The following is a 27,181-nucleotide window of genomic DNA, read 5'->3' as shown; positions in this document are numbered from 1 at the left end:
TCCCTACCACATCCAGTAAAGACAGCACCATCCCTGGAGCTATTCAAATCCAGACTGAAAAGCCACCTGTTTAGCCTGGCATTTCCAGATTTATAAAATTCTTCCTCTGTACCACGATGGTCGGAGCCATGCTTATGCGCTTTGAGTCCCACGGGAGAAAAGCGCTTTACAAATGTTATTTGTTGTTGTTGTTGTTGTTGTTTTTTCACCACCGATTAGGCTTTCTTTGGGTAGTACATTTTGCTAAGACTACCTTACTGTAAATGCATTTTAACAGTAAGAATAAGAAAAAAACTGAAAAAATTCATTATTTCTCAGTTTTCTGCCATTATAGTTTTAAAATAATACATGCCTCCATAATTAAAACCCACGTATTGTATTTGCCCATTTGTCCCGGTTATGTCACCGTTTAAATTATGTCCCTATCACAATGTATGGCGACAATATTTTATTTGAAAATAAAAGAGCATTTTTTCCGTTTTGCATCCATCACTATTTACAAGCTTCTAAAAAAAAAAATAGAAATATTTCATCTTTACATAGATATTTAAAAAGTTTAGACCCTTAGATAAATATTTATGTGCTTTTTTTTATTATTGTAATGTTTGTTTTTTATTATTATTAAACAATTTATGTGGGTATTTTTGGGAGGGTGGGATGTAAATAGTATTTGTTTGCTGTCGCTTTTTCTGCGGGGGAGAGGAATCAGTGATCGGGCACCATGGCCCGATTAATTGATTCCTGGGCTAACGATCCGCGGCCGGGAGCGTGTGTCCATGCGCGCGTTCGGCCGCCGGAGCGCACATGTCCTCCTTGACATAGAACTATGTCAAGGAGGACAAAGTGGTTAAGTAGCTAGAGGTGCCCTTGACTGATGGGAGATTTCATCAGTGTAATGCTAACAGCAGGGTGAGAAACCTCTCATTTATACTATCATCTGGACTCTGTCTGCATAGAGAAGGAGGGAGACACTCGGGGAGGGGAGTGAGCCGCCTTTTTATCATTAGGCACCTGCCTACATTGCCTTATGGTAAATCCGGTCCTGCCGATACTCCACTGAACTTCCTCTTATCATGCCTAGAAACAGAGAGAAGTTTGAAGATCTGGAGTAAAGCTTTTTATTTGCGGCAACAAAGGTGGTTGCATTTTACTAGAATATATGATTTGGTGATGCCCTGCAGGTTCATATTATATAATGTGTTATTTCAGAGATATATGTTAAAGGAGAAATCTAGTAGGCATCAATGAAAACAAGGTCTGTAATGTGTACTATTTAAAGGACACCTGAAGCGAGAGGGATATGGAGGCTGCTATATTTATTTCTTTTGAACAATACCAGTTGCCTGGCTGCCTTATTTTACTGCAGTAGTGTCTGAATCATACACCTAAAACATGTATGAGCTAATCCAGTCACACTTCAGTCAGAAACATCTGTTCTGCATGCTTGTTCAGGGGCTATGGCTAAAAGTATTAGAGGTAGAGGATCCGCAGGACAGCCAGGCAATGTGCATTGTTTAAAATGAAATACATTTTTCAGCCTCCATATCCCTCTCACTTCAGGGGCTTGTTTCACTAAACCGTGATAAGACAAATATCACACCTTATCAAAGATATCACACGTTATCAAAGTTAACACGCCTTATTAGAGTAGCATAGCGAGCGCTACAAAGCCGCAGGGGCTCAGGGCAGGACGAGTGCCATTGCCAATTAGCAGGCATAAGTTTGTAGCGCTCGCTATGCTACTCTGATAAGGTATGTTAACTTTGATAACTTGTGATAACTTTTAATAACGTGTGATAACTCTGATAACGTGTGATATCTTTGATAAGGTGTGATATTTGTCTTATCACGGTTTAGTGAATTAAGCCCCAGGTGTGTATTAAAAAATGTCCTTTTTAAGTGTTCATTTGCAAAAGCTTTAGTATCTCTCCAGTTTGTTTGCAGGAATGCAAAGCAAGAAGGTGAACTTACAGGTTCTGGCTGCTGGAGTCTGAGGCCGATATGCAGAGGTAGGTCATCTCCTGCAAGAGACACAAACATATCAAAAATGTCCACAAACTGCTAACCCACTGTGCCCCTACCCCACTTAATGGCGGCTCCAGGATTTTTTTTTTTGGGGGGGGGGGGTGCTATGCAGGTGCTGGACCAACTTCTGGGGTAGCTGATAGCGGCAAAAAAATGGGTGTGGCTATAACCTGCGGTGCGCTAAGCGCGCAGTGGCAAAAATGGGTGTGGTCATGACTGGATAAGGGCGGAGCTAACTGTAATTTAAAAGTGCAACACAAAGACAGTGGGCCCAAGTTTTGGTGACCCTTTCCCCAGAAAATTCACATGATTGTGCAGGTTTTCTAAAGAAAATACACATAATGTGAGCCGATTTGCCCAGAAAATACATTCAATCATGTGGCAGTTTTGACCAGAAAATACTTTCAACCATGTGGCAGTTTTGACCAGAAAATACATTCAATCATGTGGCAGATTTGCCCAGAAAATACGTTCAATCATGTCGGCAGATTTGCCCAGAAAATACGTTTAATCATGTCGGCAGATTTGCCCAGAAAATACGTTCAACCATGTCGACAGATTTGACCAGAAAATACGTTCAATCATGTGGCAGATTTGACCAGAAAATACGTTCAACCATGTGGCAGATTTGACCAGAAAATACGTTCAATCACGTGTGGCAGATTTGCCCAGAAAATACGTTCAATCATGTCGGCAGATTTGCCCAGAAAATACGTTCAATCACATCGGCAGACTTGATCAGAAAACACTTCAATCATGTGGCAGATTTAACCAGAAAACACTTCAGTCATATGTGGCAGACTTGATCAGAAAACACTTCAATCATATGTGGCAGATTCAGAACACACTTCAATCATATGTGGCAGTCTTGATCAGAAAACACTTCAAATCATATGTGGCAGATTCAGAACACACTTCAATCATATGTGGCAGATAGAGTTGGGCCGAACGGTTCGCCTGCGAACGGTTCCATGCGAACTTCAGTGGTTCGCGTTCGCGTCCCGCAGGCGAACTTTTGCGGAAGTTCGGTTCGCCCCATAATGCACCATGAGGGTCAACTTTGACCCTCTACATCACAGTCAGCAGGCCCAGTGTAGCCAATTAGGCTACACTAGCCCCTGGAGCCACTCCCCCCCTAATAAAAGGCAGGCAGCGGCGACCATTAAGCTCACTCGTGTGCCTGCGTTAGTGAGAGTAGGGCGAGCTGCTGCAGACTGTCTCTCATAGGGAAAGATTAGTAAGGCTTAGCTTGTTCCTGGCTGCATACCTGTTCTGTGAACCCACCACTGCATACCTGTACTGTGAAACCACCACTGCATACCTGTTCAGTGAACCCGCCACTGCATACCTGTTCTGTGAACCCACCACTGCATACCTGTACTGTGAACCCACCACTGCATACCTGTTCAGTGAACCCACCACTGCATACCTGTTCAGTGAACCCACCACTGCATACCTGTTCAGTGAACCTGCCACTGCATACCTGTTCTGTGAACCCACCACTGCATACCTGTTCTGTTCAGTGAACCCGCCACTGCATACCTGTTCTGTTCAGTGAACCTGCCACTGCATACCTGTTCTGTTCAGTGAACCCGCCACTGTATACCTGTTCAGTGAACCTGCCACTGCATACCTGTTCTGTTCAGTGAACCCACCACTGCATACCTGTTCTGTTCAGTGAACCCGCCACTGCATACCTGTTCTGTTCAGTGAACCCGCCACTGCATACCTGTTCTCGCCATGGTGCGCACCAGTCCAGCACGGCCGTCACTACACAAACAGCTGTTTGCGGTGCGTTACACGGTGAGTTTGGTGTGTCGGTGTGAAGCAGTACCTTAATTACACTACCTGATTGATGTATACACATGCAAGATGTTTTAAAGCACTTTAGGCCTGTCATTTAGAATTCAATGTGATTTCTGCCCTTAAAACGCTGCTTTTCGTCAAATCCAGATTTTTCCCGGGGACTTTTTGCATGTATCCCACTCCTCCACCTGGGGGTCCAGGTGTTAGACCCCTTGAAACATCTTTTCCATCACTTTTGTGGCCAGCATAATTTTTTTTTTTTTCAAAGTTCGCATCCCCATTGAAGTCTATTGCGGTTCGCGAACTTTTACGCGAACCGAACCTTCCGCGGAAGTTCGCGAACCCGGTTCGCGAACCAAAAATCGGAGGTTCGACCCCACTCTAGTGGCAGACTTGATCAGAAAACACTTTAGTCATATGTGGCAGACTTGATCAGAAAACACTTCAGTCATATGTGGCAGACTTGATCAGAAAACACTTGAATCATGTGTGGCAGACTTGATCAGAAAACACTTCAATCGTGTGGCAGACTTGACCAGAAAAAACTTCAATCATGTGGCAGACTTCCCCAGAAAATACACCTGTTAATAAATAAAATAAAAAAATGTACTCACCTGCGCGCAGCTCCCATGATCCTCTGCCAGCCAGCAACTGAAACTCCCGCGCTGAGAGCAGGACTACGGGAAAATGGCGCCCGAAGCCCTGCACTGCAGACTCGAAGTCTCCAGAGCAGGGCTTCGGACGCCATTTTACTGTAGCCCTGCTCTGCCACTGCCAGAGCTGCGGGCTGCTGCTGCCAGGGCCGGATTTGTACTTACCAGTGCCCTAGGCCTGCTGTCACCAAGCGCCCCCCCCCCCCCCCCCCGCCACCACCACCACCAAAAAACATTCTGTCCAACTATCTGACTAGCGATCACTGGTTTGAATGGGCTCATTTCAGTTGTGCTGCTGTGCCCCTCGTTGAACAAAGAATCAGTGGATGCTCTGTCCTCTCACGATGGAAATTTGCGCTCCTGCTCGAATGTGCACAGCAGCCGATAGTGTTCTGGGAATGCATACTTGAGAAATTACGGTGATGTATGATCGGTACTCGTCAAGAATGCATAACACTATACTGGCCTAGGTTGCTGTGCACATCTGGGCAGGAGCAGGAAATTACAGGGAGCGCCGCCGGCCCTAGACTATTTGGCGCCTGAGGCAAAAAAAAAATTTCCGTTGCAGGAAGTGACGTCAGTGGAGCGCACGCTTGGAACGAGGAAGAGGTGAGTCCTACCCGCCCGTGCCTCTTACACATAGCGGCTGCTTGTATTTAAGGCTGGAGGGGAGCGGAGCACGGGGGACCCAGGCGAGGGAGGGGGGGGTCCGACCCCCCTCCCCGCCGCTAGGCCCAATACCCCCGTCCTGCCAGCTACCCCTCCAGCTCGGCGGCCGGCTCCCCGCACCCACGGACGGGCGGGTGCCGCCCCTGGAATTTTGCCACCTGAGGCAAAAGTTTCACCCCGCCTCATGAGCGGGCCGGCCCTGGGGAGCGCGAGTGGCCAGAGCATGCGCTGCTTCTTTGTCCTCTGTGCAACTGGCTGCAGTCGGAGCCACAAACAGGTGGCAGGGCAGAGCAATGGAGAGAAGCCCATCCAAAACAGAGAACAGGTAAGTAGCAAACATCCTGTCAAGACCCACTTTGGATGTTCTGTTGTAATTACAGTAGACCTGAACTCAGAACTTCCTCTCTGCTCTAAAAGATACTCAACAACATAATAACCTTTAAAGAAAAAAACATTTCTTTGTTACAGCTGATACAAATCCTGCAATAAATAGACAGTGTGTCTAATTCCTACTTTCATGGAAGCAAATATATTAACATCTTGTGCTTTAAAATAAGCTTATATGCTGTGGCAGTCAGGTGACACAGGGAAGATATCAAATTTGTGATTAGACACAGATGTGGAAGAATTCGAAAGGCTCTCTAAATACATAAATGGTGCATTTCTCTGTTTTCCTTCTGTCCTGTGCAAGAGTTCAGCTCCACTTTAAAGCATCTGAATGACATTTATTTATATTTGCTGAAAAATCTATGTATCTCTTTTGAATGCTTAATGTGCATATGGTGGTGTGCTCTAACATATTGACAGTATACAGGAACAAAGTCTGAAGAAGGTTTATTAGCAGAACGATTACTCTTTTTCTTTTAAGCCAATAAATGGTATCATCCTGATTCAAAACTCTCTGCTTTTGCTGATGGCTAAGATGGTAGAATGCTCTAATGCTACAGGAAAGCAGAAGGATGCCAAACCAAACACGCTAGCATAGAGGTAGTAACAGCTCAGGTGACAGTGACAGTTTAGCAATGAAAGGGAAGCATACAGCAATTTTATTCCAGGCTGCAGCAGTTCTCATAGATGGTCGGAGCTGAAGGACAGAAAATGAGTCAGGAAAGAGTTAACTTAACCTCCTTGGCGGTAATCCCGAGCTGAGCTCGGGGTATGCCGCCGGAGGTCGCCGCTCAGGCCCTGCTGGGCCGATTTGAATTCTGTAAAAAGCAGCACACGCAGCCGGCACTTTGCCAGCCGCGTGTGCTGCCCGATCGCCGCCGCTCCGCGGCGATCCGCCGCGTGCAGCGGCGAAAGAGGGTCCCCCGAGCCGCCCGAGCCCAGCGCAGCCGGAACAAACAGTTCCGGCCGGCGCTAGGGGCTGGATCGGGCGGCTCTGACGTCAGGACGTCGACTGACGTCCATGACGTCACTCCGCTCGTCGCCATGGCGACGAGGAAAGCGAAACAAGATAGGCCGCTCATTGCGGCCTATCTTGTTACTTTCGATTGCCGGAGGCGATCGAAAGTACGCTTCCGGAGCGCCCTCTAGTGGGCTTTCATGCAGCCAACTTTCAGTTGGCTGCATGAAATATTTTTTTTTTTATTCAAAAAAAACCACATTGCAGCCTCCCTGGCAAAATAATTAAACCGCCAGGGAGGTTAAGCAGAGACGAGATCAGTGGCTAGGAAGAAAAAAAAGCAATAAATTAGGCCTAGATAAGAAAGTGTAATTTACAACTGCTGGGGTAAGTGTCACAGCTGTTAAAAAGAAGGCAAAGAAACTAGCAGAAATGTTTGGGAATGCCTGCATTAGAACTCAGCAGAACTTAGTTTTATCTGCTTTGTAATGTAAATCCCTGGTATTTCTCACATTCACTTGTACTGTATGTCGATCATATAAATAATTGGATCATCAGGTGACAGTTATGATTGATCCTGATTGTTATAACACATCAGGAAGTGAGAGGTGCAGGGATTGGTGAACTCTGGAATTCACCTATTAGTGCAGAGCAGGGCGCTGGCTGGCTGCGCTGCGGGAACAGAGGAGATGATTTACTTTGACATATGACCTCTTCTCTCTCCAAGTCCTGCCACCCTTCTGATCCTATCTGATTTTATCGCCCTAGGCCATGGCCTTTGTGGCCTTTGCAGAAATCCGGGCCTGGCTGCTGCCGATGAACTGACACGGCGGCTACTAGACGCCGAAAGTCAGTTCACGCTTGGGGGTTCTTTATGGGTGCTTGAAGAATTTTAGGGGGTGCTTCAGCACCCCAAAGCACCCCCTGGCGCCACCCCTGACCCCACCCCTTCCATATCCCCCATTTCCCCTTGCTTTGGCAATGCCTGTATGAATCTTGGTCATGCCAATAAACCTATCTTTGCTTTGATTTGATATCAGATAACAGTAGACGGACCCAGGCTACTTCAACACAGACAAAAATAATTCTGTATATGCTGACACTGCAATTACTGGGCCTGTTTCAGAAAGGCAAAGGAAACACATAGGTTTAAAGGGATACTTAAGTCTGGTAAAAAAAAAAAAAAAAGGGGCAGTTTTACTTACCTGCCGCCTGTGCCCGCAGCGGTCCTCTAGGATCCTTTGCTCCCCTGCTGCAGCTTAGTTTTGCTTTCGCTGACTGAGCCTGTGGCCAGTGCAGTAGAGATTTTCTCGCGGCGGGGGACTGAAGGATCCTTGAGGAAAGCCGCGGACACAGGTCGACTGCAGGGGGGCTGGTAGAAGCCCCAGCTAAGTGAAACTGGCTATTTTTAACTGGCTTAAAGGGAACCTGAAAATAAACACATGATGTATCTGCAAATGACTATTACATACTTACCCTGCCATCAGTTCCTCTCAGAAGCTCACCATTTTCTTCTTACAGTGATCCCTTCCAGTTCTGACAAGATTTTGTCAGAACTGAAATATACCAGTTGTTGTCAGTTATATAGCTGCTGTCAGTTACAACTGAATGTGCAAGGTAATGTTTCCCTATGGCTCAAGTGGGCGATATAACAGTTTAACAGTGTGCTGTCCAGAAAGCTGTTATGGGGTAATGGCCATTTTCAAAATGCAGGACAGAGAATTCCATCGATAAAAGTGGACAAACAGTACACAGGAGAGGAGAAAGAGATTGATGAGCAGACAGACTACATAGGAGGTAAGTAAGACCTGTGTATGTTAATTTTGTTTTTTTTATTTTCAGTTCAGGTTCTCTTTAAGATTCCCTTTAATCTGTCCCGGTGAATGTGATTGCATTATTTGCAGCCTGCTTTGGGTTCAATTCACTTAAACTTGTTTGGTAAAAAATAATAGGTCTGTAAAATACCACATTCAGTACTTTAGACTATTTCAAACTCACTAATATTTTCACACATGCGGTAAGGTTTGGTAATTTACCAAAAGACTGCACAACAATACACTAGGACCTGTTTGGTAAGCAGTAGAAGTGCACCCAGCTGTGGAGTGGGTCTCGACGACAAGCTGTGCTCTGCTGCGGTGGTGATGTTCTCCCACTTCTGGCCAGAGCTGTGATGATTCTTCAGGGGGTCTACCTAAAACATGAGCCGTTCCTTTGCAAGAGCTGCCTGTGACAGCTTACAACAGAGCATCCCCAGCATCTCTTCAGGTCTGCATGCTTGCCTATAGAGGGTCCTCTCCCTGTATCAGTCTACAGATCTGCACATCTAAAGGGTATCAGTTGAAAAGGGCGCCTGAGCCGTCTGTGTAAAGAGGGCGCCGGATATAGCCAAGATTTTTTACGGCTATATAGTGGCTGAATAGTGTACTGGTTAAGGGCTCTGCCTCTGACACAGGAGACCTGGGTTCAAATCTCAGCTCTTCTTGTTCAGTAAGCCAGCACCTATTCAGTAGGAGACCTTGGGCAAGACTCTGCCTACTGCCTATAGAGTGTGCTCTAGTGGCGCTTTGAGTGCACCAGGAGAAAAGCGTCTCCTGGTGCACTCAAAGTGTCTTGTATATAAACGCGGCTACAAGGAGGACGTCTAAAGATCGGTCATATCAGCAGGTGTCTAAATTGGGTTATATCAGTTAATTTGATTATATCATAATTATAACATATGTTTGACATGAAATACAGCAAAGATTAAACAGCAAATTGGGGAGGGGGGGGGGGTCTTAGGGTTAGGCATCACAAGGGGAGGGGTCTTAGCGTTAGGCACCACCAGGGGAAGGTCTTAGGGTTATACATCACCAGGGAGGGTCTTAGGGTTAGGCACCACCAGGAGGGTCTTAAGGTTATGCATCACCAGGGAGGGTCTTAGGGTTAGGCACCACCAGGCGTCCTTTTCAAATGAATGACATGTAAAGAGACAGAGGGAAAACTTCTATGTGCCCTGCTCCTGCATCTTGTGATTTTTTTTTACATTTCTGCTGTCCCACCTGGCAGTATAATGACACCAATGGCATGAGGACTAGGACAGGGTGACCTATTGGTCCTTTGCTTGTCCAGTTTACCGCATGGCTGCTTGTCAGTAGTGTTGGGCGAACATCTAGATGTTCGGGTTCGGGCCGAACAGGCCGAACATGGCCGCGATGTTCGGGTGTTCGACCCGAACTCCGAACATAATGGAAGTCAATGGGGACCCGAACTTTTGTGCTTTGTAAAGCCTCCTTACATGCTACATACCCCAAATTTACAGGGTATGTGCACCTTGGGAGTGGGTACAAGAGGGAAAAAAATTTAGCAAAAAGAGCTTATAGTTTTTGAGAAAATTGATTGTAAAGTTTCAAAGGAAAAATTGTCTTTTAAATGCTGAAAATGTCATGTTTCTTTGCACAGGTAACATGGTTTTTACCGCCAGGCAGTCATAAATGTAATAAAGAGAAGAGGTTCCATAAACAGGGACCGGTAACGCTAACCCAGCAGCAGCAGCAGCACACGTGATGGAACAGGAGGAGGCGCAGGAGGAGAAGGCCACGCTTTTTGAGACACAACAACCCAGGCCTTGCATGAGGACAAGAAGCGTGCGGATAGCATGCTTTTTACCGCCATGCAGTCATAAATGTAATAAAGATAAGAGGTTCAATAAACAGGGACCGGTAACGCTAACCCAGCAGCAGCAGCAGCACACGTGATGGAACAGGAGGAGGCGCAGGAGGAGAAGGCCACGCTTTTTGAGACACAACAACCCAGGCCTTGCATGAGGACAAGAAGCGTGCGGATATAGCAGCAATGCTTTTTGCCGCCATGCAGTCATAAATGTAATAAAGAGAAGAGGCTCAATAAACAGGGACCGGTAACGCTAACCCAGCAGCAGCAGCAGCACAGAGCACACGTGACGGAACAGGAGGAGGCGCAGGAGGAGAAGGCCACGCTTTGAGACACAACAACCCAGGCCTTGCATGAGGACAAGAAGCGTGCAGATAGCATGCTTTTTACCGCCATGCAGTCATAAATGTAATAAAGATAAGAGGTTCAATAAACAGGGACCGGTAACGCTAACCCAGCAGCAGCAGCAGCAGCACAGAGCACACATGATGGAACAGGAGGAGGCGCAGGAGGAGAAGGCTACGCTTTGAGACACAACAACCCAGGCCTTGCATGAGGACAAGAAGCGTGCGGATATAGCAATGCTTTTTGCCGCCATGCAGTCATAAATGTAATACAGATGAGAGGTTCAATAAACAGGGACCGGTAACGCTAACCCAGCAGCAGCAGCAGCACAGAGCACACGTGATGGAACAGGAGGAGGCGCAGGAGGAGAAGGCCACGCTTTTTGAGACGCAACCCAGGCCTTGCATGAGGACAAAAAGCGTGCGGATATAGCAATGCTTTTTGCCGCCATGCAGTCATAAATGTAATACAGATGAGAGGTTCAATAAACAGGGACCGGTAACGCTAACCCAGCAGCAGCAGCAGCACAGAGCACACGTGATGGAACAGGAGGAGGCGCAGGAGGAGAAGGCCACGCTTTTTGAGACGCAACCCAGGCCTTGCATGAGGACAAAAAGCGTGCGGATATAGCAATGCTTTTTGCCGCCATGCAGTCATAAATGTAATACAGATGAGAGGTTCCATAAACAGGGACCGGAAACGCTAACCCAGCAGCAGCAGCACACGTGATGGAACAGGAGCAGGCGCAGGAGGAGAAGGCCATGCTTTTTGAGACACAACAACCCAGGCCTTGCATGAGGACAAAAAGCGTGCGGATATAGCAGCAATGCTTTTTGCCGCCATGCAGTCATAAATGTAATACAGATGAGAGGTTCAATAAACAGGGACCGGAAACGCTAAACCATCCCAGATGTTCATTGGTCATGTTACTTGGTTGGGGTCCTGGAGTGTTGCGTAGTCATTTCCAATCCAGGATTGATTCATTTTAATTTGAGTCAGACGGTCTGCATTTTCTGTGGAGAGGCGGATACGTGAACCTTGCAGGCAACGGCATTCTTCAAGCTTCGGGTTATTTTGCTGACCACGTGCTCATGCAACTCAGGCACTGCAGAGCGCGCAAAGTGGTAGCGGCTGGGAACCACGTAACGTGGGATGGCCACTGACATCATGCCCTTGAAGCTGTTTGTCTCCACCACTCGATATGGCAGCATTTCGCAGGCCAGAAGCTTGGCTATGCTGGCTCTTACTGCCACGGCCCGGGGGTCATTTGCTGGCAATTTCCTCTTGCGCTCAAACATCTCCGAGACAGACAACTGAACCGTAGGGCTGCACAACGAAGGGCTGTTGGTTGTTGTGTTTGATGAACACTGGGAGACCTCAAGAGCACTACTCCGGAAAGTGACAGTGTCAGCGTCATCTGATTTTTTGGAATGTTTTGAACCACGCAATGGCTGGGCTACTGCTGCTGCTGAGGCGGGTCTGGTGGTGAGTCTGGTGAACCCAAGGGAGGCAGTGTTGCTGGTGGTACCCTGTCCTGCCGCGTTTGCCCACAGAGTGGGATGTTTGGATAGCATGTGGCGGCTCATGCTGGTGGTGGAGAGGTTGTTAATACTTTTCCCCCTGCTCAGGCGGGTCTTGCACACCTTGCAAATCGCCATGGTAACATCCTCAGTGCAGTCTTCAAAGAAAGCCCAGAATTTGGAGCACCTGCCTTGCTGGCGATTTCTGTTTGCGCCTCTTTTGCCTCTCACTTGAACTTCCACGCTTGTGGTGCCTGAAATTGCGCGCCGCCTACCTTGTGGCACAAGGCGAACTCGTGCAGCAGTGGGTTCTTCAACAGACTCATCTGTGCTGCTGCTACGACGGCGATGTTCTCGTTCACAAACAAAATCTGGGTCTATGTCCACATTGTCCATACCCTCCTCTTCCATCTCCTCAAACTCGTCATATGTCATTGTGGGGGGCCGCCGCCGTGGAGTACAGCTCCCCAGCACAACCGTCAGGGGAAACACCTCTTCCCTTGCCCCTCCCTCTTTCACCGGATTTCTTCCTCATTTCACTTATCCTTACAGTACACGCTGACTGGCAGCAGTACAGTGGCAGTACAGAAATGCTATACAGTGGTGGGTGAGCGGTGTACCACTATTGCCAGCAGCGACACAGAGCACAATGCTATACAGTGGCGGGTGAGCGGTGTACTACTGTTCCCAGCAGACAAAGAGTGGCAGTAAACACAATGCTATATAGTGTGGCTGAGCCGTGTACACAGAGTGGCAGTAAACACAATGCTATATAGTCTGCTATATAGTCACCCCGAACGGGGTGATGTTCTGCAGCACCCGAACAGTGGCGAACACTGTTCGCCCAACACTACTGGGAACGCAGATTTTAGTACCTAAACACACGATACAACATGTTTTCCGGGGTCGGACTCTGAGGCACATACAGATGGTCCCGATCATCATCCTCATCATACAACTCTTCTCCTGAGTCTGACCCACCCACCACCTCTGCCACCCCAACATCCCCAGACACAGTCACAGACCCCTCATCGTCCTCAACATTAACTTGGGATGCTGGCCTGAGCCCGACCTCCTCCTCCACATCAGGCCCCATCATCCCCTCAATGGCAGCCCTCATTAATCGCTCTGGCGCCGGACCGATGGACACAACGTTCTCCTCCGGGGAGGGCTGCTGCTGACCACTGGCTGCTGGGGTGGATGTTATAGCTTGCGTGGGGCGTTGGCTGTTGCTGTTGTTGGGAGTGCTGCTCACAGCGGAGGTCTCTGAGGAACTCATGGTGAGCTCATATAGTGGTTGACGGTGAGTGGAGTATTACTGATCCCAGCAATATACACACTGACTGGCAGAGTACGCAATGCTATATAGTCTGGCTGAGCCGTGTACACAGAGTGGCAGTGAACAATGCTATATAGTCTGGCTGAGCGGTGTACACAGAGTGGCAGTACACACAATGCTATATAGTCTGGCTGAGCCATGTACACAGAGTGTCAGTAAACAATGGTATATAGTCTGGCTGAGCGGTGTACACAGAGTGTCAGTAAACAATGGTATATAGTCTGGCTGAGCGGTGTACACAGAGTGTCAGTAAACAATGGTATATAGTCTGGCTGAGCGGTGTACACCGAGTGTCAGTAAACAATGGTATATAGTCTGGCTGAGCGGTGTACACAGAGTGTCAGTAAACAATGGTATATAGTCTGGCTGAGCGGTGTACACAGAGTGTCAGTAAACAATGGTATATAGTCTGGCTGAGCGGTGTACACAGAGTGTCAGTAAACAATGGTATATAGTCTGGCTGAGCGGTGTACACAGAGTGGCAGTACACACAATGCTATATAGTCTGGCTGAGCGGTGTACACAGAGTGGCAGTACACACAATGCTATAGAGTCTGGCTGAGCGGTGTACACAGAGTGGCAGTACACACAATGCTATGTAGTCTGGCTGAGCGGTGTACACAGAGTGGCAGTAAACACAATGCTATATATAGCGTGGCTGAGCGAGGTGCACAGTGGCAGTACACACAATGCTATATAGTCAGGCTGAGCCGTGTACACAGAGTGGCAGTACACACAATGCTATATAGTGTGGCTGAGCGAGCGGTGTACTACTATTCCCAGCAGACACAGAACAGTAAACACAATGCTATATAGTGTGGGTGAGCGAGCGGTGTACCACTATTCCCAGCAGACACAGAACAGTAAACAGAATGCTATATAGTGTGGCTGAACGAGCGGTGTACCACTATTCCCAGCAGACACAGAACAGTAAACAGAATGCTATATAGTGTGGCTGAGCGAGCGGTGTACCACTATTCCCAGCAGACACAGAACAGTGAACAGAATGCTATATAGTGTGGCTGAGCGAGCGGTGTACTACTATTCCCAGCAGACACAGAACAGTAAACAGAATGCTATATAGTGTGGCTGAGCGAGGTACACAGAGTGGCAGTAAACAGAATGCTATATAGTGTGGCTGAGCGAGCGGTGTACTACTGTTCCCAGCAGCGACACACAATGACTGGGGGGGACCCTGGCTAGCGTGGCTGGAGAGCGAACTACCCTGCCTGCCTACCCAAAGCTAAACCCACAGAGAAATGGCGGAGATATGACGTGGTTCGGGTATTTATTTACCCGAACCACGTGACCGTTCGGCCAATCAGAGCGCGTTCGGGCCCGAACCACGTGACCCGTTCGGCCAATCACAGCGCTAGCCGAACGTTCGGGGAACGTTCGGCCATGCGCTCTTAGTTCGGCCATGTGGCCGAACGGTTTGGCCGAGCACCGTCAGGTGTTCGGCCGAACTCGAACATCACCCGAACAGGGTGATGTTCTGCAGAACCCGAACAGTGGCGAACACTGTTCGCCCATCACTACTTGTCAGCTACCGACAGCTCCAAGCTAAAGGTAAAATACAGATCCTCTCACTCATTTTACCGAATGCTCTAATCTTTAGTGAAATGGCATTTGACCAGATGTCCAGTAAGATCAGCTGTTTTCTCCATCACCGAAGGCACTGATGCTTAGTGCATTAAGCCCTCTGTGTATTTTTCTGCGGGGCAGAGATGAGTTTGCACATGTTAACAAATATGCTTGTTTAGATCAAACGCTGACACATTTTAGTAACTAATTTATTTTATGTGATCATATAAGTGCATATTATAGACCACATTATGCATTGGAAAAAGAGTGTGTAAAAACAAATCTGTACACCCGTTGGGTGGTGTGAATGCTGCCTGAGTGATATCGATGATAGAGCCGTGTCTGAAAGTCGTGATTTAGAATCGGCTGCGGTGCCGTTTATCTCGGCCGGAGTGACAGGTGCTGTCTTGCGGTTAAACTTTGGATCATCTTCTGTGAGCTGGAGGTGCTGCAGCTGTTTCCTGCCAGCCCAGAGCCATCTGCAGGGGATGCGCAGCCGCCCGGCACACCACCAATTTGTGGCCTGAATCTCTGCTCAGCGAGTTACACAACCAACCACCCTTCCTCTTCCTCCTTCTCCATGCCACATTGATGATGTAAGAGCAGATGGAAGTATTTTTATCCTGCAGTCTGGCACTGCAGCAGTTTCTGGCCAAGTTCTTTGTAAAAACTGTATTCTCAGTGAGAACAAGCGCTGACTTATCAATGTACCGATTCCTGAAAACTATTTTCCACGGGTCTTTTTTTTACTTGAGTGCTGTCTGTGTCGTATATTCATGATAATATTTCACGTACACATTTACAGAAGCTCCCTCTAGTGGTTAGTTGAAGATTGGTGCAATAGAGGCAAGGCCTATAAACATGACCTCAGTGCAAAGGTGTCACAGTTTTAATCACAGGCAAACCGGGGGGGAAGGAAGGGTTTACAGCTGCCCAGAATCCCCCCTCAGACTAGGTATGGTAATGTGTCTGTGGACAGCCCCCTTTCTTTCCCTGCTACAGTTGACTTTGGATGGAGCAGCAGCGTGTGTACAAAGCATGGAGTAGCAGCGTGTGTACAGAGCATGGAGCAGCAGCGTGTGTACAGAGTATGGAGCAGCAGTGTGTGTACAGAGCATGGAGCAGTAGCATGTGTACAGAGCATGGAGCAGCAGCGTGTGTACAGAGCATGGAGCAGCAGCCGGTGTACAGAGCATGGAGCAGCAGTGTGTGTACAGAGCATGGAGCAGCTCTGGGGAACTTGGAGTCAGGTATGAGCACAGCCCTATGCTCCTGCTGTGTGAATACTTCACATTCCCCTTCATTAGCAATGTCGGCTGTCCTCATTATTATCTGTATCCAAACTGCTTCTGATCGATCCCGTTGTTCATTGATCCGTCCCTGGCCATTCGTTAGGGATCAGGAAAAATTAGATACTTAAAGGACAACTGTCTTGAAAAATTCTAAAAGTTGAAACACACACATATAAATGTACACTTCTCCCAGAGTGAAATGAACCAAAAATTACTTTTTCTCTACTGTCACTTATAGTAGGTAGTCAAAATGTGACAGATGTGTCAGGTTTTGGACCAGATCATCTTCTCATGGGGCATTCTAGGATATTTCTTTATTATGAAAGCACTTACTGAACAGCAGTGGCTCAGCCCAGCTCCCATAATAGTGTGAAAACAAGTAGAGAAGCTGGCTGATATCTTTGTATATATCCTTTGCAGTTAATGCTTTTGTTAAGAAGAAAGGTAAAACTGAGAATCCCCCATGAGGAGATGAACTAGTCCAAAGTCTGTCAGAATTGTCAGCATTTTACTACCTACTGTGACAGCAACATAGAAAAAAAGTACTTTATAGTGCATTTTACTCTGAGAGAAATTTATATATATTTTTTTCCGCAATAGTGGTCGCATCCAGTCCTGTTTTCTCCTTAAAGGGTACCTGAGATGAATAGAAACAAGAAATGTATACATACCTGGGGCTTCCTCCAGCCCCCTTCAGGCTGATCGGTCCCTCGCCAGGGGCGTAGCTAGGGTTTTCAGCACCCGGGGACAGACAGTTTTTGTGCCCCCTCCCCTGGACAAAAAGGGGCATCAAAATATGGTTGTGGCTATGGGTGGAGTCAAATGTACAAATGCTGTATATGTATAGCCATATGTGCATTCCCCCATTTAGATAGCCAAATGTTCCTCCAGATAGTCTGATGTGCCCCCTTTAAATAGCCAAATGCCCCCCAAAGTTAGCCATATGTGCCCCCCCCCCCCTTTAGACAGCCAGATGTACCCCGCCTTCTGTTGCGTTTAATGCTTCTGCACTCCTCTGCAGAGGGAGGGAGAGAAGCAGGAGCACTTCAGGCAGCCAGGATACCTCCTCTTACATACATGGTGATGCAGCGACTGTGCTGAGTGCCCTCACAGTGATGCGCCCGGGGACATATGTACACCCTTGCCCACCCACAGCTACGCCTCTGTTGCTGGCAACTGTGTGAGGCCCATGGAAGGTGCTGACAAAGGCAGAGAGCCCATGGTGGGTGCTGACAGGGATAGTGAGCCCATAGTGGGTCCTGACAGAGGCAGAGGGCCCGTGGAAGGTGCTGAAAGAGACAGAGAGCCCATGGTGGGTGCTGACAGAGATAGTGGGCCCATAGTGGGTGCTGACAGAGGGACGGCCCATGGTGGGTGCTGACAGAGATAGTGGGTCCATAGTGGGTGCTGACAGAGGCAGAGGGCACATGGTGGTTGCTGACAGGGATAGTGGGCCCATAGTGGGTGCTGACAGAGGGAGGGCCCATGGTGGGTGCTGACAGAGATAGTGGGCCCATAGTGGGTGCTGACAGAGGCAGAGGGCACATGGTGGTTGCTGACAGGGATAGTGGGCCCATAGTGGGTGCTGACAGAGGGAGGGCCCATGGTGGGTGCTGACAGAGATAGTGGGCCCATAGTGGGTGCTGACAGAGGCAGAGGGCCCATGGTGGGTGCTGACAGGGATAGTGCGCCCATAGTGGGTTAAATTGGGTTACAACAACACCATTTATCAAACTGTCCAATTTCTGCTGTAACGTGCTGCAGGATAATCATTCCTGTACAATGCTATGCTAATGGCAGACAGCAACGCTCTGTCAGTGTGTGGCTGAACTGAGGAGTGCAAGACCGTGCAACGCAATGTTACAGCAGTCAGTGGCATAGCTAGAGATCATGGGGCCCCGCAGCAAAACTTTCAGGGGGCCCTCATATGTAAGCACTCTTAAGGGGAATCTAAACTGAGGGGGATATGGATGGTTCCTTTTAAACAATACCAGTTGCCTGGCAGTCCTGCTGATCTCTCTGGCTGCAGTAGTGGCTAAATCACACACCTGAAACAAGCATGCAGCTAATCCAGTCAGACTTCAGTCAGAGCACCTGATCTGCATGCTTGTTCAGGGGCTGTGGCTAAAAGCATAAGAGACACAGGATCAGCAGGAGAGTTAGGCAACTGGTATTATTTTAAAAGGAAAAATCCATATCCTTCTCAGTTTAAGTTCCATTTAAGCAATGCCACCTGCCCCCACCCTATGGATATGAGTTAATTGGGCAATTTGTATTCTCTTGCAATGAACACTTAATATAGTTCATGGGCCCTGAGACAAAGTCACAGGGTGGAGAAACACAAGAAAGTTAAAGTACTCATGACCCTGACGTTGGCTCCAATATTTTTAATATCGGTTTTGTTACTGGTGCTGTGCGGCTAGCACACAGCACCTGACCATCGCTGTCCTCTTCTGCCTCAGAATCAGAATAATTTATTCTGCCAAATACAAAACGTGGAGTTGCATCCGGAATTGGTCTTGGCTCATACAAGTTCTAGAAGGGGGGGAGGGGTGATAATCCCCTACGGCTCCCAGTAATCCAGTCGGCCAAATGACTTTGTTTGCCGACAATAGCTGCAATTTTGCTATTATCGCAGGAGTTTGGCAACTCTGGCTCCCAAATTTTCCATACCTTCCAACTGTCCTGATTTGCACGGGACTGTTGTGGGTTGGGAGATATGGTCTCGCGTCCTGTGCAGCCACCCCTGTGTCCTGGTGTGGGCCCCTCCCCCAATTGACATTATGCAGAGTATGCACGAGCGAAGCTATGCTTATCTCACCTGCTCCACCAGAGTCAAGCGCTGTGCGCCCTCCTGTCTCACTCTAGTGCCCGGCATCTCCATCTCCTCACCTCACGTGTATTTATGTGATGTGAGAAGAAGCCAACACTAGAGGGAAAGGTGAGTGAGGAAAGATGGACGCAGTATCATTGAGATACTGTAAGCACTGCTTCGGCTTGTGCATACTCTGCATAAACTCAGCTGGGGGAGTGGCACAAGAGGACGGAGTCCACTAAAACCACCTAGGAAACTTTATTGGGTAGGGAGCACCACTAGCATCAGGGAAACTTTATTCATTCAGTAGGGAGGGAGAGAGAGAGGGGGAAAACCGCTGGTACCAGGGAAGCTTTATTGGAGAGGAAGGGTGGAGGCCAATAGCACGCGCTGCACGAGGGATGCTTTATTAGGAGGGAGGGGGTAAACCACTAGCACCATGGAAGCTTTATTGGGGAGGGAGGAGGGAAACCACTAGACTACCAGGGAACTTTACAGTGGGCGCATCACATGTAACATCAGGGTATGGCTGAAGGTGTGCCAGGAGCAGAGCTTTGTGTCCCTTTGTCCTGGATATGGAATTCCCTGGCAGGTGCCGGCATAGCTGTAATTAGCATTGCATTCCATGTGGAGCTCATCTTACCAGGCGGCTGCTGACACCCAATTGCATTAGTCCTTGGCCGAAAGAGCCATAACGATTAGTGAATTTACATCTACATCTACAACAATAACTGGCATGACGAAAGTGGGGCAGAACATGAAGAAGGCAGGGCAAAACATGAAGAAGGAGGGGCAGAACATGAAGAAGGAGGGGCAGAACATGAAGAAAGCGGGGCAGGACATGAAGAAGGCAGGACAGAACATGAAGGAGGGGCAGAACATGAAGAAAGCCGGAGAGGACATGAAGAAGGCGGGGCAGAACATGAAGAAGGAGGGGCAGAACATGAAGAAGGAGGGGCAGAACATGAAGAAAGCAGGGCAGGACATGAAGAAGGTGGGGCAGAACATGAAGAAGGTGGGCAGAACATGAAGAAAGCAGGGCAGGACATGAAGAAGGCGAGGCAGAACATGAAGAAGGTGGGCAGAACATGAAGAAAGCGGAAAGAACATGAAGAAGGCGGGGCAGAACATGGTGAAGGCGGGGCAACACATGAAGAAAGCAGGGCAGGACATGAAGAAGGCGGGGCAGAACATGAAGAAGGTGGGCAGAACATGAAGAAAGCGGGAAGAACATGAAGAAGGCGGGGCAGAACATGGTGAAAGCAGGGCAGAACATGGTGAAGGCGGGGCAGAACATGAAGAAAGCAGGGCAGGACATAAGGATGGCGGGGCAGAACATGAAGAAGGTGGGCAGAACATGAAGAAAGCGGGAAGAACATGAAGAACGCAGGGCAGAACATGGTGAAGGCGGGGCAGAACATGGTGAAGGCGGGGCAGAACATGGTGAAGGCAGGGCAGAACATGAGGAAATCGGGGCAGAACATGAAGAAGGCGGGGCAGAACATGGTGAAGGCGGGACGGAGCAGGGTTTCTGACATCACCGTTATAGTAATGACAATTTTGTAAACCTGATCATCCCTTATATCAGGTCAGCTATTACAATATGGGGGAAAACTAGTACAGGGTGCCTAGCGGGAGGTGGAGGCACTAGGCTACACTGCCAATCTTATAGCAGCAGTCAGGCATTATTTAACTAAAAAGGTTCACAGGTATTAAAATTCTTGTGCGTTTTGCAAATGTGCAAAAAAGCCTTTGCCGCACATCTAATGAAAGTCAATTGAGAATCGTACATCTACTGAAAATTGTGAAATTGCATTTGCATCTTCGTATATGCGAAAAAAAGTGCTTCATGCAGCATAAATTTGCACATTGCATGCAATTTCCCATTGTCTTTCATTAAGTGCAAATATGAATAATGTCTGGAAAAACGCCGCCGAGAATCGGAGTGGTAAGTATGAACCCTGCCTAAGAGGGAATATGATGCACTACGTCTTTGTCAGGCAGGAGCCAGTCTCATATAAAGTACATTATAGTCAAAGCAGCATTCATCTTTGTACAAAACCATTCAGAAAACAAATCACTGGCTTTGGCGCCCTCTTGTGATCAAAAATAGTTTGCTTACTTACAAAGCCTTTAAAAATAATTTTATTGTCTGATTGCAGTTGCACCATCTAGTGCAGGGGTGGCCAAACTTTTTGGACCAAGGGGCATATCACCGCTCTTGTGATAGCTAAGGGGCCAAACTAGTGAAATTACACACATTTTTTTCTAATTGCCCCTAGGTAAAGTATGCCTATTATAGTTTTGTCAAATAAAACATTTCTATGGAAAATAAACCATATTCCATGAGTGCTGTCAACTTATCCCCTTCAGTGTGCAGTGACGGCTGCTAATGAATGGCTTCTGCTGATGACATAGTAACTGCTGCTAATGAGTGGCTGCTGCTGGCATAGTGGCTGCTGCTAATTAGAGATGGCCCAAACGGTTCGTCGGCGAACGGTTCCTGGCGAACTTCCGGGGTTCGCGATCGCGGAGAACCGCAAACTTTTCCGGAAGTTCGGTTCGCCCCCATAGTGCACCATTAGGATCAACTTTGACCCTCTACATCACAGTCATTTTACTCACTCGTGTGCCTGCAGTAAATAGTGAAGGGACAGCTGCTGCGCGTACGAGAGATAACGGCGCCGGAGACTTGGGCGCAGGACACAGCCTGTATATGGCTGATCCTGCTGCCGCACAAGTCCGGGCCGTGTTAATTACTATTCCCCATCCATGGATAGTGGGGGAATGAAATAATTCAGCTTCCAGCAATTGCTGGAAGCTGAATTATTGTTTTAAAAGCAACTTCAGCTCAGTCTTCTGACAGTGCTGAAGTTACTCCCTGTGCCTGCTATAGCCGTAGTTCCTATTACGGCCTATGGTGGCGCCGGCTGCGCCCAAATCTCCTGCGCTGCTGCGCCCAAGTCTCCAGCGCTGGATTTGAAGTGTTCGGCTGCTGCTGCTGCTGCAGACTCTCATAGGGAAAGATTAGTGAGGCTCTTGTAGGCTTGTTAGCTTGCTCCTTGCTGATTCTTATTGATAAAATAGCACCCCACAACAGCTCTTTTGAGAGCGAATCTTGTTCTTGTGATCTATTTTTTTTTCTGTGTGCCCCACTGACACTTGTGTTGCATAGACAGCCTTGATAATTCATACTGTGTGTGCCACTGCCAGGCCCAGCACATTCAGTGACTACCTGTGTGTGTGCCAGGTGCACATTGTAATACCTACTGCATATACCTACCTGTTCACAGTGCACCCACCTACCTACGAGAGCTGAGCGCACGCAGTGTCACTGTGCCTGTCCGCTACCTGCCTGTGTGTGACAGGTGCACATTGTAATACCCAGTACTGCATATACCTACCTACCTGTTGTTCACAGTGCACCCACCTACCTATGTGAGCGCACACAGTGTCACTGTGCCTGTCCACTATCTGTCTGTGTGTGACAGGTGCACATTGTAATACCCATCACTGCATATACCTACCTACCTGTTGTTCACATTGCCCCCACCAACCTACGTGAGTAGAGCGCACGCAGTGTCACTGTCAGGAACCGGCCCCGGGGCGCCTGCGTATACGGTTCCCGACTGCGGGTTTGACCAGATCGAGAGGGGAGCAGCCTTAGTCAAGCTACAACAAGGCTGTGACCCCTCAAACACTTCTCACTGCCACCACTAGCAACCTGCTAGACCCAATACTCACTCTGATGTCGAGCTACTTGCACTGGCGTTTTCGTACGTTGGGTCAGCTAACAGTCATTCCGAACGATACTGTTAGCCACTCCGGGACTTCCTACTCTGCTGTGCAGAAGGGCCCCATACACACAATGCAATTACAATCTTATACGGTAGTGTTGCTCAATCATACAAGTAGGCATGGACTTATACACAGTTACACTTCAGTCTCTTCTAGACTATGAGTGTTAGCTTAGTACAGCAGAAGTCAAACTTATTAAATAACGATTTAATATTCCAGGAAAAAAGTGGAACAATGCAGAAAATAATATATACAAAAGATTTACAAAAACAAAGTAAAAAGTTACAAAATAAAAGTTACAAGGATACACAGCAAAACAAGTTGCAAAAATAAAAGGGAAATGAAAAATGTTACCAGCGTAGGTTAGAACGTGGTTGGCGGGAGAACGCTGTTTCCGATTCGATTGGGATCATCCCTAGCTATGCGCTACCTCCAAGAGAAGATCATCTGTGACTGTCCTAGCTGCTATTTTATAGCAAAAATTGTGCCCCGAGGCCACCCCAATGTCCAGGTCCAGGAATAATACAATTTCCTGTTTAACGCGTGCAACTTCAAAGCGTTCCTGTTTTAGCTTGTGAAGTTTGGGGTAAAACTATAGTCTAGTACATACATCAAAAGATTGTGGAGTGAGGCTTCCTTCTGTCATATGTAAATTCCAAGGCTTTTCCTGTCCATTTTGAACTTGGCAGACTCAATTAGTCCGATAGTGTTTTGACCAACAGGCAGCTGTTTACATTAATACAAAGATCAAAGCAATGCAACACCTTTGCAGGATGCCAGACAAAAGGGGATTGTTACCTAATTACCTGTTCTTTGCTGTCCAGAGGAACTGTATGCTAATGTCCAAGCTCCCTGCTTCCAGAGGAATTTAATGCAAATGTAGGTCTATTGACACACACTCAATCACATTAACAGTTTCCATGAAGCTAGCTGCCAATACCTTCAAAGCCAGGCTGGCTAGCAGACAATCACATATGATACAGTAGTACACAGCAGACATAAAAATGGGAAAATATGGCTTCTGTGTCCTGCATATTATCCCAACATCATAATGTAATGGATTGCGGAGACACCGCCGCGCGGTCTGACAGATGTCAGGAGATGCTCAAACTTGGGCATATAGCCTACAGACAGGGCACGAGGCGCTGACATCAGTAGAGGAATTTTTTAAGTCCATGGCCATAATTTATGACGATCCGGACATTGCCTCTACTGCTGAGCGGAAGCTAAAAACCTTGCGTCAAGGCAAGGATCCAGTAGAAATCTATGCAGCTGAATTCAGAAAGTGGTCTATGTCAGCTAGGTGGGGGGCTTTTGCACTGTTAGATTGTTTTTTATCAGGGTTGTCAGACGCAGTCTCAGAGTTAATGTTGGGACACCCTGAACCAAAAACTATTGATGAGCCAATCTCTTTAGCAGTACGGGTTGATCGCCGTTTACGGTATCAGAAGCAAACCCGTGGTAAGAACGTGGTCAGATATGTCTCTTACGCCTCTCCTCCACCCGTCTCACCTCCGCCAGAACCAATGCAAATTGGTCAGTCCAAGTTGACATGGATGGAGAGGAATCGCAGAAAAACAGAACAACTCTGTTTATACTGTGCAGAGGAGGGTCATAGAGTGCAGAATTGCCCCAAGAAGTCTGGAAATGCTGCCGCCTAGGTGTAGTCAGAGGTAATACCCTAGGTGCGCAGTCTTTACCTCTAGAAAACAATCGTTTGCTCCTTCCTTGTTCTGTCACATGGAAGGGTCAGACTGTTACCACTGAAGCTTTCGTTGACTCTGGTTCAGCGGCTAACTTTATTGATGACGAGTTTGCAAAAAAATTGGGAATTCCTATACTCTCATTGGACCAACCGATTTTGGTCACTGCTGTAGATGACACTCCTCTGCAGAGTAGACATCCTTTGTCCCGTACTCCAAATTTAAGATTCAGTGTTGGGGTACTGCATGAGGAGGATCTGCAATTTCTGGTCTTGCGTATGGCAACCTCCACCATCATCCTTGGCAAACCCTGGTTACAACTTCACTCCCCTCAGATAGACTGGGTTTCAGGTCAGCTAACGAGCTGGTCATCCCATTGTTATCATCATTGTTTAGCGAAAGTAACCATGGGTAATACCAGCATTCAGGTTGAAGGTGTGCCAAAACAATACGCAGAATCTGCTGACGTTTTCTGTCCCAAGTCAGCAGATAAACTTCCTCCCCACCGTACCTTCGATTGTCCCATTGATTTGAGATCTGGTTGTATGCCTCCCAGGGGTCACCTCTATAATCTGTCTGGGCCTGAGAAACTAGCTATGCAGGAATACATCAGAGAAAACTTGGCTAAAGGATTCTTTTTTGTAAAGAAGAAAGATGGAGGCCTTCGTCCTTGCATTGACTATAGAGGTCTAAACAAGATCACGGTGAAAAATCGATACCCTTTACCTTTAATTGACGATTTGTTCACCCAGGTGACCAACGCCAAGATTTTCTCAAAGCTAGATCTGAGAGGGGCATACAATCTGGTGCGTATCAGAGATGGTGACGAATGGAAGACAGCCTTTAACAGGCCCGACGGGCATTACGAGTACCTAGTGATGCCCTTCGGGTTGTGTAATGCCCCGGCTGTCTTCCAGGAGTTAATTAACGAGGTATTCAGGGAAGTGCTGGGGAAGTTTGTCCTAGTCTATCTGGACGATATACTGATCTTTTCGTCCGATTTTTCTGAACATCGCAGACATGTTAGATTTGTGCTAGAAAAGTTAAGACAGAATCAGCCTTACGCCAAACTGGAGAAATGCCTCTTCGAAGTAACCTCGGTTGCCTTCTTGGGGTACATTATCTCCACCTCTGGTCTCTCAATGGATCCAGGGAAGGTTTCCGCTGTCCTGGAGTGGCCTCAGCCTGTTGGACTGAAGGCACTCCAGAGATTTCTGGGCTTTGCCAACTACTACAGAAGGTTCATAAAGGGGTACTCTACCATCATCTCGCCCCTCACCAGTCTCACTAAGAAAGGGGCTGATACTCATCACTAGTCAACTGAGGCTCATACGGCTTTTTCCACAATAAAAAAACTGTTCTGTTCAGCATCTGGAGTACATAGAGGGTGCTAAGAGACTTAGTCCCCGCTAGGCCAGGTGGTCCCTCTTCTTTGCAAGATTCAGATTTGTAAATACGTATACCCCCGGTAGTAAGGATATCAAAGCCGATGCCTTATCCAGGTGTTTTGAACCTGAGACAGTACAGCCCTTAGCCCCTGAGACCAACCTACCTCAGAAGATAGTTCTGGCAGCCACTGAGACCTGGAGGGATTGGACAGTCACTCTGAGTCCTTACCAACTGGATGTTCCAGAGGGGAAGCCTGATGGGGTCATGTTTGTGCCACTGCCTTTCCGGTTACAACTCTTGCAATTGTTCCATTCTCACAAGAATGCTGGTCATCCCGGGGCCACCCGAAGGCCAGATGTGCATGGTGGCCTACACTAGCAACAGATTGTAAGGAATTTGTAAGAGAGTGTGCAGTGTGTGCAAGGAGTAAACCCTCTCGTCAGGCCCCTGTTGGCACCTTACAGCCTTTGCCAGTCCCGAGTGAACCATGGACCCATGTCTCCATGGATTTTGTGGGTGAGCTCCCTCGGTCTGAGGGCAAGACGGTCATTTGGGTGGTAGTGGACAGATTCAGTAAGATGGCTCATTTTGTCCCTTTGAAAGGACTCCCCTCGGCCCAGGAATTGGCTGATCTCTTCATCCAGCACATTTTCCGGCTGCATGGCATTCCGGAGAATGTAGTGTCAGATCGAGGAGTCCAATTTGTTTCAAAGTTTTGGAAGGCGTTCTGCCATCAGTTAGACATGGATCTTGCATTTTCATCAGGCTACCACCCACAAACCAACGGCCACACCGAGAGAGTTAACCAATCTCTGGAACAATTCCTCAGGTGTTATGTTGCAGATGCGCAATCTGATTGGGTAAAATTTTTGCCATTTGCGGAATTTGCGCACAACAACCTGAAAAGCTCCTCTTCTGGATTTTCCCCATTTCAGGTAGTATCAGGAGTAGTATCAGGAGTAGTAACCCCCGTGTTAGTGGATAATCAACCAGAGTATGAAATTGAAAAGATCCTGGACTCTCACTTAGTGCAGAACTCGGTGCAGTATCTGGTCCACTGGAAAGGATATGGCATAGAGGAAAGATCTTGGGTGCCAGATTCCTGCATGCATGCGGAGGAGTTAAAAAAGGAGCTTCATGACTTACATCCTGGGAAGCCTGGTGGGAAGTGTCCGGAGTCCACTCCTCGGGGGGGTACTGTAATGGATTGCGGAGACACCGCCGCTCGGTCTGACAGCGAGGCGGCTGGA

General features: G+C 47.8%; 1 protein-coding gene across 1 annotated transcript in view; it reads right to left on the bottom strand.

Annotated features, from left to right (window-relative positions):
* The window catches only part of LOC137539080 (dual specificity protein phosphatase 22-A-like), a 144,331-nt gene that overhangs the window by 83,238 nt on the left and 33,912 nt on the right, over positions 1–27,181 (bottom strand). Inside the window, exon 4 of the mRNA XM_068261551.1 lies at positions 1,972–2,021. Coding sequence (XP_068117652.1) covers positions 1,972–2,021 — 50 coding nt within the window. The remainder of the gene's footprint in view (positions 1–1,971; positions 2,022–27,181) is intronic.

This window comes from Hyperolius riggenbachi, chromosome 11, assembly GCF_040937935.1.
Source record: "Hyperolius riggenbachi isolate aHypRig1 chromosome 11, aHypRig1.pri, whole genome shotgun sequence".
Classification (NCBI taxonomy): domain Eukaryota; kingdom Metazoa; phylum Chordata; class Amphibia; order Anura; family Hyperoliidae; genus Hyperolius; species Hyperolius riggenbachi.
Note: the sequence above shows the minus strand (reverse complement) of the source record. Positions and strands in the feature narration are given on the sequence as shown.